Genomic DNA, 18,708 nt, shown 5'->3' on the forward strand with positions numbered 1-18,708 from the left:
TTGTACCACGTTGACCACTCTTCTTGGAAGATGTGGAGTGGTTTGGACCAGAGTTACCTACCTGTTGCTATCTGAGAGCTTGGCTTTTTCCCTGGCCCTGACTGGGACTTTTGGGCCTTGTTACCTGCCGTACTCTGTCCCTTCGTCTCTTCTCTTCCCTCCAAGCCTGTGGATGCAGCATATTAGCCCTCGACTTTTCCTGTAATCGTCCCCTTACCTCACTCAGGGTCGCAGCAGTAGTTTCCCAGGAAGACGCCGGCCACGTGGAGGAGCACATGGAGGACGTGGGAGAGGACGGGCCCGGCTAAAATCAACTACTTCTTCCATTGAGACTCTGGTAGTAAGGAGAGGCCTCCCATCCCCCAAACATGCTTCAGCTGGCCCCTTCAAGATTAAACACCCTTTAAATCTTGCCAGTCCCCTGCACGCTCACCTGCCTGCCTGCTAGCCTAGGGCCCGTCCAGCTATGTCTGTGCTCCTTCTGTGCTCTTGGCCCCCAGGCTTCTCTGAAATCTGATGTTGGGCTGAGGCCCAGTTTGGGAGCTGGGGTGTTCTTCTGCTTCTTAGTCCTGGCTCCTGGCTTTCATCTTAGCCAGGGGTTTATGCCGCCTTGCCCCAACACCAAAGAGGAAAGCAGCTTAGTTGGGGCGGATTTAGCTGCCTCACTTTCCACAACTCTCTGCCTATAAGGTTGCTGATATCGATAGCTCTCCCAGCAAGGAGGAAGAAGATGATGATGATGACACCATGCAAAATACTGTGGTTCTCTTCTCCAACACAGACAAGTTTGTCCTAATGCAGGTACCGTACTTGACTTTTGTAGTCCCGTCTTCAGCAGTGAGACCTGGCAGCCTGAACAGTTGGATATGTGTGTTTCGGTGGGAGGGTAAATGGGGAGAACCAGGGACCTACTCCTGGCATTCCAGAGAATGAGCTTGACACTGAGCTAGCAGCTAGGAATGTAGCAGTGAAAAAGGCAGAAATGGTTTCTGCTCTGTTGAAGCTTAGAGTCTAGGGAACACGAGTAATCTCGAAGCTGTAGGATTTTGTCGCATATATTACTGTCTCATCCTGACCAGTCTTTACCCACCTTATCTTTCACTTCTCCTTAGCGTTACCCATGTCAGGCTGTATCATTTCAAATTACCTGATCAGATGGGCAAGGCATGCTAGGAAGGAACGGGGTCCCGTGATGGCTCACCGTGTCCTAATGCTGGGGATGGGCTTCTGGTTCTTTGACTCCTCCTTCTCAGATTAGTGGTGTCGTCAGTTACTGGGACTGAGTGGTACTGAGGATGTGAGGTTGGACATTTGGGTTTCTGTGTGTTTCCCCAGGACATGTGTGTGGTATGTGGCAGCTTTGGCCGGGGGGCAGAGGGCCACCTTCTTGCCTGTTCCCAGTGCTCTCAGTGCTATCACCCTTACTGTGTCAACAGCAAGGTGAGTTCAGGGCCCAAGAGGTCTGGCCTGAGGGATGGGGTCGTTACTGCTTATCCTAGTCCCCTGTCTTGGCCACTCGACTTAAAGTGGCCATTGGTCATGGAAGTTGTCCATCAGTTTCCAGTGGTTGTCAAATTCATCTTGGGAAAAAATACTTCGGAAACCGTAGTGGTCTTTACGAGTTTCTTTGTGGTAGACCATGACTTGCTGGTATAATTCAGTCCATCATGTAAACTGTGAGAACTTTACTAGTAGAAAACATGATATGGTCTGGATATAAAATGTAAAATCAGAATCAAACACATGTCCACAAAGAGAAAGCAGTGTTTTTGACTCAAGTATGATCAGTCATTTTGGGGTTTTCACTAATGTTAATTTAGAACTTGTCCACTGCTAACAGTCACTAACTTGTAGCAGTAGCAGGCTCTACATGTTCAAGAAAAACTGGGGGAAATACAACCTAATTCTATCCACAGTCTTTTTGGAGACTTCGCTAGTGAAAGATCCTAATGAGGCAGTGGCCGGGTGAGGCTGTTCTCTGATCAGCAGAGACCCCTGGAAGCCTAAGTTTAAGATCCACTGTTTTTGGGGTGAGGGTGCTCTGTGTAGATTCCCTGTGCTCAAATGGAGGTCTGGCCTGGGTACTGGGGTCCTCCAGCCTCACCTGTGTAAGTCCCCCCGCTCCCCTGAGAGGTCTGCCCTGCCCTCCGCATCACCTCCTGAGGAATTGCCGTCTTCTGCACCAGATCACCAAGGTGATGCTGCTGAAGGGCTGGCGTTGCGTGGAGTGCATCGTGTGTGAGGTATGCGGCCAGGCCTCAGACCCCTCCCGCCTGCTGCTCTGTGATGACTGTGACATCAGCTACCACACGTACTGCCTGGACCCGCCACTGCTCACCGTGCCCAAGGGTGGCTGGAAGTGCAAGTGGTAAGGAGACTGGGATCTTCAGAGGGGCCTGAAATGTTTGAGTGGGTGTGATGTTGAATACATGGCAGAGGCGGGGTTTAGAAGGCTGGGCGGCTTTGGGTGCTTTGGGTGGGTTAGGTGCTGAGGGTCTGTCTTTCTGCCCCCACCAGGTGTGTGTCCTGTATGCAGTGTGGGGCCGCCTCCCCTGGCTTCCACTGTGAATGGCAGAATAGTTACACGCACTGCGGGCCCTGCGCCAGCCTGGTGACCTGCCCGATCTGTCATGCCCCGTATGTGGAAGAGGACCTCCTGATCCAGTGCCGTCACTGTGAACGGTGAGGGTGCCCCTTTCTCCTCATATAAGCCCCCTCTTCCCTGTTCTCAGCCTGGCGTTGTCTCAGTTTATCCCCTCCTGTCTCCCTTCTCCCAGGTGGATGCATGCTGGTTGCGAGAGCCTCTTCACAGAGGATGACGTGGAGCAGGCGGCCGATGAGGGCTTTGACTGTGTCTCTTGCCAGCCTTACGTGGTAAAGCCTGCTGGTGAGTACCAGGGGCGGGGGAGAGGGGAGGAGGGGTCGGGCAGGGGTGCCTTGCTTTGGGACAGGGCCTCTAGCTGCCTTGCTTTGTCCTCTCCACAGTGCCTGTTGCGCCTCCAGAGCTGGTGCCTATGAAGGTGAAAGAGCCGGGTGAGTCACAGAAATTCTGAATGCCAAAGCCAGAGGAGACCTTAGGCACTTAGTCCGGCTCCAGCCCCCCAACTTTATCTCGTTATTTTCGGAGAAGGAAACTAAGACCCAGGGGGGTTGAGTGGCCTGCCCAAGGTCACCCCATAGGTCAGTGGTGAAGTTATGACGAGAACCAAGGCATCCAGTTTCCCAGGCAGAGTTCCTTCCACCAGGCAACGCGGCCTTTGTACGGCTAGAATCTCACCTCCAGAGAGCACGGAACACAGCTTTCTCCTTAATGAAGGAGCTGGGGCTCTCCCACCTCCATCGTGATGTGGGCACTGCTCCTGGCATCTGGGGCACTGTGAGCTGGCATTCGGCAAGGAGGGGCCCTCCTGGCCTCAGACAGCTAGAGAATATATTGGGTGAACTGGGGGTGAACCATGAGCAAAGTCCGGCTTCAGCAGGAGCGGTCTCTCTGATCCTCCTGGTTACCTGAGGGAGCACTCGGGCCTCAGCTGGCGCCCGCTGGTGGTCTCTCCTCTCCAGCCCTCAGACCCCAGTCTGGAGTTCAGTCTGTCTCTCTCTCGCTGCTTTTGTCCCAGCTAGGGACTTAGGCCGAAACTTGGAGTTCTGCGCTCCTTGGGGCCTCCATCGGGGGTCACACGCTCTTCCCCCTTGTGCAGAGCCCCAGTACTTCCGCTTCGAGGGTGTGTGGCTGACAGAAACTGGCATGGCTGTGCTGCGTAACCTGACCATGTCGCCCCTGCACAAGCGGCGCCAGCGGCGAGGACGGCTTGGCCTCCCAGGCGAGGCAGGGCTGGAGGGTTCTGAGCCTTCAGATGCCCTTGGCCCTGATGACAAGAAGGATGGAGACCTGGACACTGATGAGCTGCTCAAGGGTGAAGGTCAGGCTGAGGAGTCTCAGGGAGTGCCAAAGTAATGGGAGCATGCCTGTGAGAGTTGAGTGTTGGGTAGGAGCTGCATTATGACTCCCAGTCACCCTCAAGGCACTGTTGGTCTTGTCCAGATGGCTCTGTGGCAGGGCACTCAGCTCTGTTCTTAGGTGGCAGGATGACAGGGTTAAAAGGGTCCATGCCTCTGACCTGCTTCCGTCTCGTCTGTCCCCGTACACAGGTGGTGTGGAACACATGGAATGCGAAATTAAACTAGAGGGCCCCGTCAGCCCTGATGGAGAGCCTGGCAAAGAGGAGACCGAGGAAAGCAAAAAACGCAAACGCAAACCCTATCGGCCTGGTGAGGCCCTGGGATGCAGAGGTGGGGTGGTGAGGGGCAGCTCACCAGGTCCCCAGCGGCTTCTCAGCCTCAGCTCTGTCTCCTTATAGGCATCGGTGGTTTCATGGTGCGACAGCGGAAATCCCACACACGTGTGAAAAAGGGGCCTGCTGCACAGGCGGAGGTGTTGAGTGGGGATGGGCAGCCCGACGAGGGTGAGACGGGTGAGGGCTCCAGTGGGGCCTGGGAGAAGGTGGGGATCACAGGACCTGTGGGACACTGCCAGGGAGGCCTGGGGCAGGGGAGTCCACTCAGAGGGCCAGGGGAGTAGTGGGCCCACTACTGGTGCTGGGGAGAGAGTAGGCAGAAAGCGTCCCCAGGCCAAGTTGGGAGCAGCATGCCCGCTGTCCCCAGAGAGGCAGACACCTCCCATTCGGTCCCCAGTGTTGCCTGCCGACCTGCCTGCAGAGGGCTCTGTGGACCAGAGCTTAGCTGATGGGGATGAGAAGAAGAAGCAGCAGCGGCGAGGGCGCAAGAAGAGCAAACTAGAGGACATGTTCCCTGCTTATCTGCAGGTGGGTCTTAGGCTCCGAGGGGCAAGGGCAGTGTCGGTCCTGCAGGGCATGAAGAAGCCTGTTTCTCCCTGACTCCTCCCACAGGAAGCCTTCTTTGGGAAGGAGCTGCTGGACCTGAGCCGGAAGGCCCTTTTTGCAGTTGGGGTGGGCCGGCCAAGCTTTGGACTAGGAACCCCAAAAGCCAAGGGGGATGGAGGCTCAGATAGGAAGGAGCTCCCGACCTCACAGAAAGGTCAGTCGTGTGGGGGTAAGGTGGTCTGAAGGGGTCCAGTTTCGCTCTGTGCGTAGAAGCTGGTAAGAGATTTTAGTGGGAAATGGGCTGGTCTCCAGGAGTTGAGGGTGGGCCGAGGGCCCTGGCCTTGGAGCTGGGGTCCTATTCGGGGCATCACATGTAGGGCATCTCTGATTGGAATGGCGACTGTTGCTTATAGGAGATGACGGTCCGGATGTTGCAGATGAAGAATCCCGTGGTCCTGAGGGCAAGGCTGACACATCAGGTGAGGGCTGCTGGGAGGACTGTGTGCCATCTTGGTTTTGCTTCTGTGAATCTGTTCTGCCCCTGAGCACTATCAGGGATGGAGGCTGGAGAGTGTTCCGTGCCTTCTGTGGTTCAGGGTGGCCAGTGTGGTACCTCCATACTGGCCTTGGCTGATGGGTTTCTCCTGGCAATTGCAGGACCTGAGGATGGCGGCGTAAAGGCATCCCCAGTGCCTAGTGACCCTGAGAAGCCAGGCACCCCGGGGGAAGGGATGCTTAGCTCTGACTTAGACAGGATTCCCACAGAAGGTGAGGCTGTGACCCACACTCCTTGCCTATAAGGGTCCTCTGTGGGAGAAGGAGAGCATCCTACCTGTGAGACTCTCATCTCTACAGCTTCTCTAGTGGGGAGTCGTGGGCACCTTCCCTGGCCGTGACCATTTGTAGCCCTGTGGTGTCCCTTCAACTCCCCAGTCTTCCTCAGCAGCATCCTTCATCGATCCCTCACAGAACTGCCCAAGATGGAATCCAAGGACCTGCAGCAGCTTTTCAAGGATGTTCTGGGTTCTGAACGAGAGCAACATCTGGGTTGTGGAACCCCTGGCCTCGACGGCAGCCGTACACCGCTACAGAGGCCCTTTCTTCAAGGTGATCCGGATAGGAGTGGTTTGAAAACTGGGTGGGCAGGTATGGCCAAGCCTGCCTCCAGGATGGGCCACTTACTCCTTTCGCTGATCCTGTGCCTCTTGTAGGTGGACTCCCTTTGGGCAACCTCCCCTCCAGCAGCCCAATGGACTCCTACCCGGGCCTTTGCCAGTCCCCATTCCTGGATTCTAGGTTGGTATTTATGCTTAACCCCCGTGGGCAGTCTCTTCCTTCCAACTGGGGCCATGCCAAGGGAGGGAACCTTGGACTCTTGGGTGCTGCTGTAGCAACACCTCTCTCTGCTCCTTTGTTAGTGACTGTCCTCTGTTGGGGCAGGGCAGTGGCCTGGGGACTCTGGGCAGTTTGTCTGGGGTGGGACTTGGCGTCCCTGCCCTCTGTGACTCTCCGCCCCTGCGCCCCAGGGAGCGCGGGGGCTTCTTTAGCCCGGAGCCCGGTGAGCCAGACAGCCCCTGGACAGGCTCGGGGGGCACCACGCCCTCCACCCCGACCACGCCCACCACAGAGGGTGAGGGCGACGGGCTCTCCTACAACCAGCGGAGTCTTCAGCGCTGGGAGAAGGACGAGGAGTTGGGCCAGCTCTCTACCATCTCACCTGTGCTCTATGCCAACATTAACTTTCCCAATCTCAAGCAAGATTACCCAGGTACCCGTGGGATGAGGGCAAGGGAGACAACCTGTAACATGGCACGTGCAGGGGGTCACCTGCCAGGTCTCCCCTAACACATTCTGTCTGCCCTCCAGACTGGTCTAGCCGCTGCAAACAAATCATGAAGCTCTGGAGAAAAGTTCCAGCTGCTGATAAAGCCCCCTACCTGGTGAGACAGAGGGAGCCTGGGTCAGCGTGGGAACTGAGGGTGTGGGGTGACTTTGGGAAGGTCGCCTCAGTTCTTGCCATTCCCCATTCCCAAAGCAGCTGGGCCAGTAGGGATCAGCTTCTGGGTAGGCAGTGTGAGTGACATTGCGAGGGCTGGGGGCTGAGCGTGAGATTGCGTCCTAGCCTAAGGTTGTGTCCTCTATTCCTCAGCAAAAGGCCAAAGATAACCGGGCAGCTCACCGCATCAACAAGGTGCAAAAGGTGAGTGGGGGCCAGGCTGGGCCGTGCCATCCAAGGCCTGTAGTGGGGCGGGCTCTCTAAGGGTAGGGGGGACGTAGGGCCTGCCTACAGCAGCCTGACTGCTCTGTGCCTGGTCTCCCCCTGTAGCAGGCTGAGAGCCAGATCAACAAGCAGACCAAGGTGGGCGACATGGCCCGTAAGACTGACCGACCGGCCCTGCATCTCCGCATTCCCCCCCAGCCAGGGGCACTGGGCAGCCCGCCTCCTGCTGCTGCCCCCACCATTTTCATTGGCAGCCCCACTCCCCCCGCCGGCTTGTCTACCTCTGCGGATGGGTTTCTGAAGCCGCCGGCGGGCACGGTGCCCGGCCCTGACTCGCCTGGTGAGCTCTTCCTCAAGCTCCCACCCCAGGTGCCCGCCCAAGTGCCTTCGCAGGACCCCTTTGGACTGGCCCCCGCCTACGCTCTGGAGCCCCGCTTCCCCACGGCACCACCCACCTATCCTCCCTATCCTAGTCCGACCGGGGCCCCCGCGCAGCCCGCGACGCTGGGCGCCTCATCTCGTCCTGGGACCGGCCAGCCAGGGGAGTTCCACACCACCCCACCTGGCACCCCCCGACACCAGCCCTCCACACCTGACCCCTTCCTCAAACCCCGCTGCCCCTCACTGGACAACCTGGCTGTGACTGAGAGCCCAGGGGTAGGGGGAGGCAAGGCTTCTGAGCCTCTGCTGTCACCCCTGCCTTTCGTGGAGTCTCGGAAGGCCCTAGAGGTGAAGAAGGAAGAGCTTGGGGCGTCGTCTCCCAGCTATGGGCCCCCAAACCTGGGCTTTGTTGACTCACCCTCCTCAGGCCCCCATCTGGGTGGCCTGGAGTTAAAGGCACCCGATGTCTTCAAAGCCCCCCTGACCCCTCGGGCATCTCAGGTAGAGCCCCAGAGCCCAGGCTTGGGCCTAAGGCCCCAGGAGCCGCCCCCTGCCCAGGCTTTGGCCCCTTCTCCTCCCAGCCACTCGGACATCTTTCGCCCTGGCCCCTACCCTGACCCCTATGCCCAACCCCCGTTGACCCCTCGGCCCCCACCCCCACCCCCTGAGAGCTGCTGTGCCCTGCCTCCTCGCTCACTGCCCTCTGACCCTTTCTCCCGAGTGCCCGCCAGTCCCCAGTCCCAGTCCAGCTCCCAGTCCCCATTGACACCCCGTCCTCTGTCTGCTGAGGCTTTCTGCCCATCCCCTGTTACCCCTCGCTTCCAGTCCCCTGACCCTTATTCCCGCCCGCCCTCACGCCCTCAGTCCCGGGACCCGTTTGCCCCACTGCATAAGCCACCCCGCCCACAGCCCCCTGAAGTTGCCTTCAAGGCTGGGCCTCTAGCCCACACTCCGTTGGGGGCTGGGGGTTTCCCAGCAGCCCTGCCCTCAGGGCCGGCAGGTGAGCTCCACGCCAAGGTCCCAAGTGTGCAGCCCCCCAATTTTGCCCGGTCCCCTGGGACTGGTGCATTTGTAGGCACCCCTTCTCCCATGCGTTTCACTTTCCCTCAGGCAGTAGGGGAGCCTTCGCTAAAGCCCCCTGTCCCTCAGCCTGGTCTCCCTCCACCCCATGGGATCAACAGCCATTTTGGGCCCGGCCCTACCTTGGGCAAGCCTCAAAGCACAAACTACGCAGTAGCCACAGGGAACTTCCACCCATCGGGCAGCCCTCTGGGACCCAGCAGTGGGTCCACGGGAGAGGGCTATGGGCTGTCCCCACTACGCCCCCCATCAGTCCTTCCACCACCTGCACCCGATGGATCCCTCCCCTACCTGTCCCATGGAGCCTCCCAGCGGGCAGGCATCACCTCTCCAGTTGAGAAGCGAGAAGACCCAGGGGCTGGGATGGGCAGCTCTTTGGCGGCACCTGAACTTCCGGGTACCCAGGACCCAGGCATGTCCAGCCTCAGTCAGACCGAGCTGGAGAAGCAACGACAGGTGAGTCGACATCCTGGACCTGAGCACCCTCCACGTCTCCCCTGTTTCTGCGCCAGCCCTTTGGTTTGAGTAGAATGGACTCACCCCTCTTCTCTGTTCTCTGCGCAGCGCCAACGACTACGGGAGCTGCTGATTCGGCAGCAGATCCAGCGCAACACCCTTCGGCAGGAGAAGGAAACCGCGGCAGCTGCCGGAGCAGTGGGGCCCCCGGGCAGCTGGGGTGCTGAGCCTAGTAGCCCTGCCTTTGAGCAGCTGGGTCGAGGCCAGACCCCCTTTGCCGGCACCCAGGTAGGTAGAGTGGCAAGGGGTAGTGGATCCAAGATACTGAAGGTGGCCCCCACCTTCATCTACCCTCATCTCTCCTAGGACAAGAGCAGCCTTGTGGGGCTGCCCCCGAGCAAGTTGGGTGGCCCCATCCTGGGGCCAGGGGCTTTCCCCAGTGATGACCGACTCTCCCGGCCACCTCCACCAGCCACCCCTTCCTCTATGGATGTGAACAGCCGGTGAGGCTCCAGGGGGTGCCCTGGGGGGAAATCAAGGGAACATATTGTACCTCCATTGTGTGCTGCCTCTGATTTTCCTGTCTCTCTAATCCTTCTTCAGCATCACTTAACTTCTCTTCCTCATTCCATTCCTTCCCCCTCACTGCATTAACTCCATCCTTCCTTCCTCGGGGCAGCCCGTGTTCTAGCTCTTTTTCATCCTGCTTCCGTCTCACTGACTACTGCATATTCTTCCAGGCAATTGGTGGGAGGCTCCCAAGCCTTCTATCAGCGAGCACCGTATCCTGGGTCCCTGCCCTTGCAGCAGCAGCAGCAGCAGCAGCAGCAGCTGTGGCAGCAGCAACAGGCAACAGCAGCAACTTCCATGCGACTTGCCATGTCGACACGCTTTCCGTCAACTCCTGGGCCTGAACTTGGCCGCCAAGCCATAGGTTCCCCCTTGGCGGGAATTCCCACCCGCCTGCCTGGCCCTGGTGAGCCAGTGCCTGGTCCAGCTGGTCCTGCCCAGTTCATTGAGTTGCGGCACAATGTACAGAAGGGACTGGGACCGGGGGTGCCTCCGTTTCCTGGTCAGGGCCCCCCTCAGAGACCCCGTTTTTTCCCTGTAACTGAGGATTCTCACCGACTGGCCCCTGAAGGGCTTCGTGGCCTAGCAGTGTCAGGCCTTCCTCCTCAGAAACCCTCAGCCCCGCCGGCCCCTGAACTGAACAACGGCCTCCATCCAACGCCCCATACCAAGGGTCCCAACGCGCCCGCTGGCTTGGAGCTAGTCAGCCGGCCCCCCTCAGGCACTGAGCTTGGCCGCCCTCCTCTGGCCCTGGAAGCTGGGAAGTTACCCTGTGAGGATCCTGAGCTGGATGATGACTTTGATGCCCACAAGGCCCTGGAGGATGATGAGGAGCTTGCTCACCTGGGCCTGGGTGTGGACGTGGCCAAGGGAGATGATGAGCTGGGCACCCTGGAGAACCTGGAGACCAATGATCCCCACCTGGATGACCTGCTCAACGGGGATGAGTTTGACCTGTTGGCCTATACTGACCCTGAGCTGGACACCGGGGACAAGAAGGACATCTTCAATGAGCATCTGAGGCTGGTGGAGTCGGCCAATGAAAAGGCTGAGCGGGAGGCTCTGTTGCGGGGGGTGGAGCCAGGACCCTTGGGCCCTGAGGAGCGCCCTCCCCCCGCTGCTGATGCCTCTGAGCCCCGTCTGGCGTCAGTGCTCCCCGAGGTGAAGCCCAAGTTGGAGGAGGGTGGGCGCCACCCTTCCCCTTGCCAGTTTACCATTACCGCCCCCAAGGTAGAGCCATCTCCAGCCACCACTTCCCTAGGCCTGGGGCTGAAGCCAGGACAGAGTGTGGTGGGCAGCCGGGACACTCGAATGGGCACAGGACCTTTTTCCAGTAGTGGGCACCCAGCTGAGAAGGTCCCCTTTGGGACCACAGGAGGACCACCAGCTCACCTGCTGACCCCCAGCCCACTGAGTGGCCCAGGAGGGTCCTCCCTGCTGGAGAAGTTTGAGCTAGAGAGTGGGGCCCTGACCTTGCCCGGTGGACATGCATCTGGGGATGAGCTGGACAAGATGGAGAGCTCACTGGTAGCCAGTGAGTTGCCCCTGCTCATCGAGGACCTGTTGGAACACGAGAAGAAGGAGCTGCAGAAGAAGCAGCAGCTCTCGGCACAGCTGCAGCCTGCCCAGCAGCAGCAGCAGCAGCAGCAGCATTCCCTACTGTCCACCCCGGGCCCTGCCCAGGCTGTGTCCTTGCCGCACGAGGGCTCTTCTCCCAGTTTGGCTGGCGCCCAGCAGCAGCTTGCCCTGGGACTTGGAGGTTCCCGACAGCCGGGCTTGGCCCAGCCACTGATGCCCACCCAGCCACCAGCTCACGCCCTCCAGCAGCGCCTGGCCCCGTCCATGACCATGGTGTCCAACCAAGGGCATATGCTAAGTGGGCAGCATGGGGGACAGGCAGGCTTGGTGCCCCAGCAGAGCCCACAGCCAGTGCTGGCACAGAAGCCCATGGGTACTATGCCACCTTCCATGTGCATGAAACCGCAGCAGCTGGCAATGCAGCAGCAGCTGGCTAACAGCTTCTTCCCGGATACAGGTAACCTCATCTGGGGGCGCTGGCTTATCACCGTTACCACTAAATGCTCGCTGAGGCTGCAGACCCAAGATCCTCCCTAGTTAAAAGGGGATGGGACGCAAAGAGCTTTGGCCAAATCCCATACGAGTGGTGTAAGCAGAAGCACTGTAGCTTTTGAGGGAGAATAGTGCCCGGCGTACAGCGGGCATTCAGATGTGGAACGAATGAATGGAACAGACACATGGCGTCTGATTAGCAAAGGCTTTGCAGCTGGGGTGAGACCCAAAGATCAGGACTTGGAGAGGAGCGGTGCAAGAAAAAGCAACCGGGTTGGCGAAAAGACTTAGTGAGACTTAGCAGCAGGAAAGCCGATGGGGTATATTTGGAGACAACGAGTGGAGACGATGGTTAGCCTGGAGCAGGCTTTGCGGAGGGCAGTGAGGGGGCGCTACTGTAGCTATGGAGAGGTAAGAAGAGGGCCCAGATTGAAGAAGACCTCAAATTATAATAGCATCTATTGAATAATGGTGGTTTGCCATGCCAAACCCTGTGCTGGGCGCTTTACATTCATCGTATAATTTAATCATCACAGCAGACACATCAAGAAGGTACTATTATTACCTTGGATTATGGAAAAGGAAACTGAGGCAGAGAGGTTAAGTTAACTTGCCCAAGGGCACGCAACTAACAGAACTGGAATTTGAACCCTGGCCCTCATATGCTCTTAACTGTTTTACTGCCTCAAAATAACCAGGAGAGGGAGTTGTGTTAGTCCTCTTAAAAGTAGGGGGTCAGGGGACTTCCCTGGCAGTCCAGTGGTTAAGACTGTGCTTCCAATACAGGGCACGAGGGTTCGATCCCTGATTGGGGAACTAAGACCCCCCCCATGCCGCTCGGCGGGGCCAAAAACAGAAAAAGTAGGGAGTCAATTAAGCTTTCTGAGCAGTGGAGAAATATATAATGTACAGGATTTTAGGAAGATTTAAGTTTTTGGTGGCTGCTGGTTTCTCTTTTCCTGCCCAGCATCCTGGACAGGCAGAAGAGTGGTCTGTAGGTGACGGGTGTTGTGCCCAAAACAGCTCTGGCGTTGGGCTTTGGCACAGTGCCCGCATCTTGGGTTCTTGGGCTGCGCTTAGTTGCCCTAAGAACACTACTTTTGAAGAATGCTTTCTAGGTCATAAAGTGTACTCGTATTCTGGTCACATTTGATCCTCTCAGTGGCTCTATGAGGTGAGCAGAGTAATGAATCATGATCTCTACAAAATAGAAGAGTAAACTGAGGCCCAAAGAGGTGAAATGACATTGATATATCGGCTCAACAGATATTTACCGAGTACCTTTTCCTAGCACTGTGCGAGTAAGAACGGAGCCACATGTTCTGTGAATAATAGAACTGAGTCACCTGTGCTGTCGGGCTCCTAGTCCAGTGGTCTTCCCACCATGCCATGCCGTTGTTCTGCTTGGCTTAGTGGAGGTCAAGGTGTTGGAACAGCAGTCATAGAATGGGGCATTGAGCTCAGTGCCCAGCTCACTTGGCTCCTCCCTCTCCAGACCTGGACAAATTTGCTGCAGAAGATATCATTGATCCTATTGCAAAGGCCAAGATGGTTGCTTTGAAAGGCATCAAGAAGGTGATGGCTCAGGGCAGCATTGGAGTGGCACCTGGTATGAACAGGTAAGACTTGCAGGGTGGGAGGGTTGGCCCTTCCTTTTTCCAGTCCTTCCCCTGTTCTTCCTGATCCTGCTTCCTTCTTGTCCCACCTCTTTGCCCTTCAACTTTCCCCATCACCGACACATCCTCTTTGCTTTGGCGGACTCCAGGCAGCAAGTGTCCCTGCTAGCCCAGAGACTCTCAGGGGGGCCCGGCAGTGACCTGCAGAACCACGTGGCAGCTGGGAGTGGCCAGGTAAATAAATGGTCAGGTGGGAGTGGGAGCTTGGGTCCTATGCCATCAGGCCACCCTTCTTAGGGCCTGGTACAGAACAGTGACCCTTTAGCTGTCCCTCTCGTCACAGGAGCGGAGTGCCGGTGACCCCTCCCAGCCTCGTCCCAATCCACCCACTTTTGCCCAGGGAGTGATCAGTGAGTATGGGGCTGGGGAGGAGAGTGCAAGGAAGGGGCTTGGGGTATGTGGGGAAAGAGGGATTTGGATCGCCTGACACCCGCCCGCTTCCTTTCCCAGATGAGGCTGACCAGCGGCAGTATGAGGAGTGGCTGTTCCATACCCAGCAGCTCCTACAGATGCAACTGAAGGTGCTAGAGGAGCAGATTGGGGTGCACCGCAAGTCCCGGAAAGCTCTGTGCGCCAAGCAGCGCACTGCCAAGAAGGCCGGCCGTGAGTTTCCAGAGGCTGATGCTGAGAAGCTCAAGCTGGTTACAGAACAACAGAGCAAGATCCAGAAACAGCTGGATCAGGTGGGGAAGGCAGACTTCAGCCTAGCAGCCGGGAGCCTGGGAAGAGGGATGGCATGGGTGGGCAGGCTCCAGGCTGACCTTCCTGACCCTCCCACGTCAGGTCCGGAAGCAGCAGAAGGAGCACACTAACCTCATGGCGGAGTATCGGAACAAGCAGCAGCAGCAGCAGCAGCAGCAGCAGCACTCGGCCGTGCTGGCCCTCAGCCCTTCCCAGAGTCCCCGGCTGCTCACCAAGCTTCCTGCTCAGCTGCTCCCTGGCCATGGGCTGCAGCCACCGCAGGGGCCCCCCGGGGGGCAAGCTGCAGGTCTTCGCCTGCCCCCCGGGGGCATGGCGCTACCTGGACAGCCTGGCGGCCCCTTCCTCAACACCACCCTGGCCCAGCAGCAGCAACAGCAACATTCTGGTGGGGCCGGGTCCCTCGCCGGCCCCTCGGGGGGCTTTTTCCCTGGCAACCTTGCTCTTCGAGGCCTAGGACCCGACTCGAGGCTTTTACAGGAGAGGCAGCTGCAGCTACAGCAGCAACGCCTGCAGCTTGCCCAGAAACTGCAACAGCAGCAGCAGCATCTCTTAGGACAGGTGGCGATCCAGCAGCAACAGCAGCAGGGCCCGGGGGTACCGGCAAACCAGGGTCTGGGTCCCAAGCCCCAAGGGCTTCTGCCTCCCAGCAGCCATCAGGGCCTCCTGGTCCAGCAGCTATCCCCCCAGCCACCCCAGGGGCCCCAGGGCATGCTGGGCCCTGCGCAGGTGGCAGTGTTGCAGCAGCAGCAGCAGCAGCAGCAGCAGCAACAGCACCAGCACCCTGGAGCTCTGGGCCCCCAGGGCCCTCACAGACAGGTGATCCTGACCCAGCCGCGGGTGCTAAGTTCCCCCCAGCTGGCACAGCAGGGTCAGGGCCTTATGGGACACCGGCTGGTCACATCGCAGCAGCAGCAGCAGCAGCAGCAGCAGCACCAACAGCACCAACAGCAGGGATCTGTGGCGGGGCTTTCCCATCTTCAGCAGGGTCTGATGCCACACAGCGGGCAGCCCAAACTGAGTGCTCAGCCCGTGGCCTCCTTGCAGCAGCAACAGCTGCAGCAGCAGCAGCTACAACAGCAGCAGCAGCAGCAGCAGCAGCAGCAGCAGCAGCAGCAGCAGCAGAAGATGGGCCTCTTGAGCCAGAGTCGAACTTTACTGTCTCCTCAGCAGCCGCCGCCGCCGCCGCCGCAGCCAGTGACGCTCGGCCCGGGCCTGCCAGCCAAGCCTCTGCAACACTTTTCTAGCCCCGGAGCCCTGGGCCCAACCCTCATCCTAACGGGCAAGGAACAAAACATTGTAGAGGCGGCTCTTCCTCCGGAGGCCACTGAGGGGCCCTCCACGCAGCAGGGAGGGCCGTTAGCAGTAGGGACTGGACCGGAGTCAGTGGCCGCTGAACCAGGGGAGGTAAAGCCCTCACTCTCCGGGGACTCACAACTCCTCCTTGTCCAACCCCAGGCCCAGCCTCAGCCCAGCGCTGTGCAGCTGCAGCCGCCTCTGAGGCTCCCGGGACAACAGCAGCAGCAAGTGAACTTGCTCCACACGGCGGGTGTGGGAAGCCACGGGCAACCAGGCAGCGGATCATCTTCTGAGGCCTCATCTGTGCCCCACGTGCTGGCCCCATCCTCTGTTTCCGTAGGGGAACAGCCTGGACCCATGACCCAGAACCTTCTGAGCTCCCAGCAGCCCCTTGGACTAGAGCGGCCCATGCAAAATAATGCAGGGCCACAGCCTGCCAAACCAGGATCTGTCCCCCAGTCTGGGCAGAGCCTGCCTGGGGCTGGGGTCATGCCTACAGTGGGTCAGCTTCGAGCGCAGCTTCAAGGAGTCCTGGCCAAAAACCCACAGCTGCGGCACTTGAGTCCTCAGCAGCAGCAGCAGCTACAGGCGCTCCTCATGCAGCGGCAGCTACAGCAGGGTCAGGCAGCGCGCCAGGCCCTGCCCTACCAGGAGCCTGGGGCCCAGCCCTCTCCCCTCCAGGGCCTCCTGGGCCGCCAGCCCCAACTCGGGGGCTTCCCTGGATCCCAGACAGGCCCTCTTCAGGAGCTGGGGGCAGGGCTTCGACCTCAGGGCCCACCCCGGCTCCCCGCCCCACAAGGAGCCTTATCCACAGGACCAGTCCTTGGCCCTGTCCTTCCCACGCCTCCACCATCCAGCCCCCAAGAGCCAAAGAGACCTTCCTCACAGTTACCTTCCCCCAGCTCCCAGCTTCCCTCTGAGGCCCAGCTCCCTACCACCCAACCAGGAACCCCAAAACCCCAGGGGCCACCCTTGGAGCTGCCTCCTGGGAGAGTCTCACCTGCTGCTGCCCCGCTTGCAGATACCTTCTTTGGCAAGGGCCTGGGACCTTGGGACCCCCCAGACAGCCTAGCGGAAGCCCAGAAGCCGGACCAAAGCGGCCTGGTACCTGGGCATCTGGAGCAGGTGAATGGGCAGGTGGTACCCGAGCCACCCCATCTCAGCATCAAGCAGGAGCCTCGGGAAGAGCCATGTGCCCTGGGAGCCCAGGCAGTGAAGAGGGAGGCCAACGGAGAGCCAATAGGGGCACCAGGTACCAGCAACCACCTCCTGCTGGCAGGCCCTCGCTCAGAGGCCGGGCATCTGCTCTTGCAGAAGCTTCTACGAGCAAAGAATGTGCAACTCAGCACTGGGCGGGGGCCCGAGGGGCTGCGAGCTGAGATCAACGGGCACATTGACAGCAAGCTGGCTGGGCTGGAGCAGAAACTACAGGGTACCCCCAGCAACAAGGAGGTGAGTACTCTAGCTGGAGTGGAGCAGACGGTGCGGGGCCTGGAGCCCGGGGGCAGAGTGAACAGGTCTGGGTGAAATGAGGTGAGGGCTCCGAGGGGGACGGCGGCCTTCACTGTGGGTTTATCTGGCTTAGGATACAGCAGCAAGGAAGCCTTTGACACCGAAGCCCAAGAGGGTACAGAAGGCAAGCGACAGGTTGGTGAGCTCCCGAAAGAAGCTGCGGAAGGAGGACGGGGTCAGGGCCAGCGAGGCCCTGCTGAAACAGCTGAAACAGGTGACCCCCAGGAGCCAGTCCCCTGGTCCCGTCCCAGGATAGGGGGCAGCCTGGCCCCCACCTGTGCAGTAGCAGAGATGTACACGCTGCAGGTTTCCAACCTTGTCATCTCGCCCCTCCTAGGAGCTGTCCCTGCTGCCCCTCACGGAGCCTACCATCACCGCCAATTTTAGCCTCTTTGCTCCCTTTGGCAGCGGCTGCCCAGTCAATGGGCAGTGCCAGCTGAGGGGGGCCTTTGGAAGTGGGACGCTGCCCACAGGCCCTGACTACTATTCCCAGCTGCTTACCAAGGTCAGAAAAATGGCAATACCTTTTGGGGACGATGAGGTTCCTGGGGAGGTGGAGATGGGGATGGCAGGCGTGCGGAAATTGCTGGTATCGTGTAGGGCCAGGAGATCATGTCAGTCTCCCTATGCCATCTTGCACACAACACCCCACCCCCACCCCCAGAATAACCTGAGTAACCCGCCGACACCACCCTCGTCGCTGCCCCCCACCCCACCCCCATCGGTGCAGCAGAAGATGGTGAATGGCGTCACTCCATCTGAAGAGCTGGGGGAGCACCCCAAGGACGCCACCTCTGCCCGGGATGCTGAAGGGACGCTGAGGGGTAAGTCAGGAACGGAGTGAGCTTCTCCTTCTCTGCTAGGTCTGGGTGGCTGGGGTCGTGTGGTACAGTTTAAGATAGGAGCGGGCTCTGTGTGCATACGCTGCAGGGTCCTTGAGATCAGAAGGGCCTCTTCAGGACTGATTTGTTGGAGGCAGTGGTTGGTTTCTGGAGTCTAGAGCAAAGGCAACAGGACAGGGAGCGTATTTATGAGGCTTTCACTTACAGGGAATAGCCCAGCTTCCTTACCCAGCGGGTACGAACTACAGTCAGATCTGGGTTTGAATCCTGGCTCCTGCATTGATTTAGCTGTGTTACTGCAGCCAAATTGATTGACTTGTGTGAGCCTCAGTTTTCTCGCTGTGGAATAAAAATAGTGCTCGCCTAATGGAGTCGCTAAAAGACTATAAACAAAGAAGGTACTTACAGAGTACCTCTTTAGAAAGGCTCAGTAAATATAGGTCGTCTGCCCTAAACTGGTAGGTGGGTGGATGGGTAGACAGTGGTCGTGATAGCTAAGCTAGGTCTTGTGCTAGTTAGGCCTGAAACATGTGGGAGAAAGCGCCATGGGCCCTGGCCACCCTCAGCCTGACTTTTCTTCTCCCACCTACCCCTCAGATGCTTCAGAGGTGAAGAGTCTAGACCTGCTGGCCGCCTTGCCTACGCCCCCTCACAATCAGACTGAGGATGTCAGGTGCGGGCGGGACCAGAAATGGGGATGAGGAATTGGGGTGCGGGCGGGTCGCCTTATTCTTCCCTTGGACAGTGGCAGATTTCAAGCAGGGCTGTGACATCTACTAATCTCTAGATTTGGGAGGTGGCATCTGTAGGGCCTTAGCAATGGATGTCTGCTTTTGGCCCACAGGATGGAGAGTGACGAGGACAGCGATTCTCCTGACAGCATTGTGCCAGCTTCGTCCCCCGAGAGCATCCTGGGGGAGGAAGCCCCTCGTTTCCCTCAGCTGGGCTCAGGCCGGTGGGAGCAGGACGACCGGGCTCTCTCCCCCGTCATCCCCATCATTCCTCGGGCCAGCATCCCAGGTAGAGGTTGCTCCGGGCACGGACCGGTCCTGGCCGGGCCG

General features: G+C 58.8%; 1 protein-coding gene across 4 annotated transcripts in view; it reads left to right on the forward strand.

Moving 5' to 3' along the window:
* KMT2D (lysine methyltransferase 2D) overlaps positions 1–18,708 on the forward strand; it is a 40,261-nt gene that overhangs the window by 12,210 nt on the left and 9,343 nt on the right. For 2 of the 4 annotated variants that reach the window (XM_032646197.1, XM_032646198.1), the window contains exons 13-45: positions 227–340; positions 691–801; positions 1,336–1,440; positions 2,187–2,368; positions 2,518–2,682; positions 2,778–2,887; positions 2,986–3,033; positions 3,699–3,920; positions 4,150–4,269; positions 4,359–4,463; positions 4,693–4,823; positions 4,908–5,055; positions 5,255–5,320; positions 5,499–5,609; positions 5,811–5,948; positions 6,053–6,137; positions 6,368–6,609; positions 6,708–6,781; positions 6,991–7,041; positions 7,168–8,979; positions 9,088–9,267; positions 9,346–9,482; positions 9,720–11,584; positions 13,115–13,238; positions 13,385–13,469; positions 13,579–13,645; positions 13,746–13,978; positions 14,079–16,745; positions 16,879–17,019; positions 17,143–17,310; positions 17,470–17,629; positions 18,245–18,320; positions 18,492–18,667. In XM_032646197.1, the coding sequence (XP_032502088.1) occupies positions 227–340; positions 691–801; positions 1,336–1,440; positions 2,187–2,368; positions 2,518–2,682; positions 2,778–2,887; positions 2,986–3,033; positions 3,699–3,920; positions 4,150–4,269; positions 4,359–4,463; positions 4,693–4,823; positions 4,908–5,055; positions 5,255–5,320; positions 5,499–5,609; positions 5,811–5,948; positions 6,053–6,137; positions 6,368–6,609; positions 6,708–6,781; positions 6,991–7,041; positions 7,168–8,979; positions 9,088–9,267; positions 9,346–9,482; positions 9,720–11,584; positions 13,115–13,238; positions 13,385–13,469; positions 13,579–13,645; positions 13,746–13,978; positions 14,079–16,745; positions 16,879–17,019; positions 17,143–17,310; positions 17,470–17,629; positions 18,245–18,320; positions 18,492–18,667 (10,219 nt within the window). The remainder of the gene's footprint in view (positions 1–226; positions 341–690; positions 802–1,335; positions 1,441–2,186; positions 2,369–2,517; positions 2,683–2,777; positions 2,888–2,985; positions 3,034–3,698; positions 3,921–4,149; positions 4,270–4,358; positions 4,464–4,692; positions 4,824–4,907; positions 5,056–5,254; positions 5,321–5,498; positions 5,610–5,810; positions 5,949–6,052; positions 6,138–6,367; positions 6,610–6,707; positions 6,782–6,990; positions 7,042–7,167; positions 8,980–9,087; positions 9,268–9,345; positions 9,483–9,719; positions 11,585–13,114; positions 13,239–13,384; positions 13,470–13,578; positions 13,646–13,745; positions 13,979–14,078; positions 16,746–16,878; positions 17,020–17,142; positions 17,311–17,469; positions 17,630–18,244; positions 18,321–18,491; positions 18,668–18,708) is intronic. The other 2 variants (XM_032646199.1, XM_032646200.1) reach the window with 2 other exon arrangements.

The sequence above is a fragment of the Phocoena sinus genome, chromosome 10 (genome assembly GCF_008692025.1).
Source record: "Phocoena sinus isolate mPhoSin1 chromosome 10, mPhoSin1.pri, whole genome shotgun sequence".
Taxonomy (NCBI): Eukaryota; Metazoa; Chordata; class Mammalia; order Artiodactyla; family Phocoenidae; genus Phocoena; species Phocoena sinus.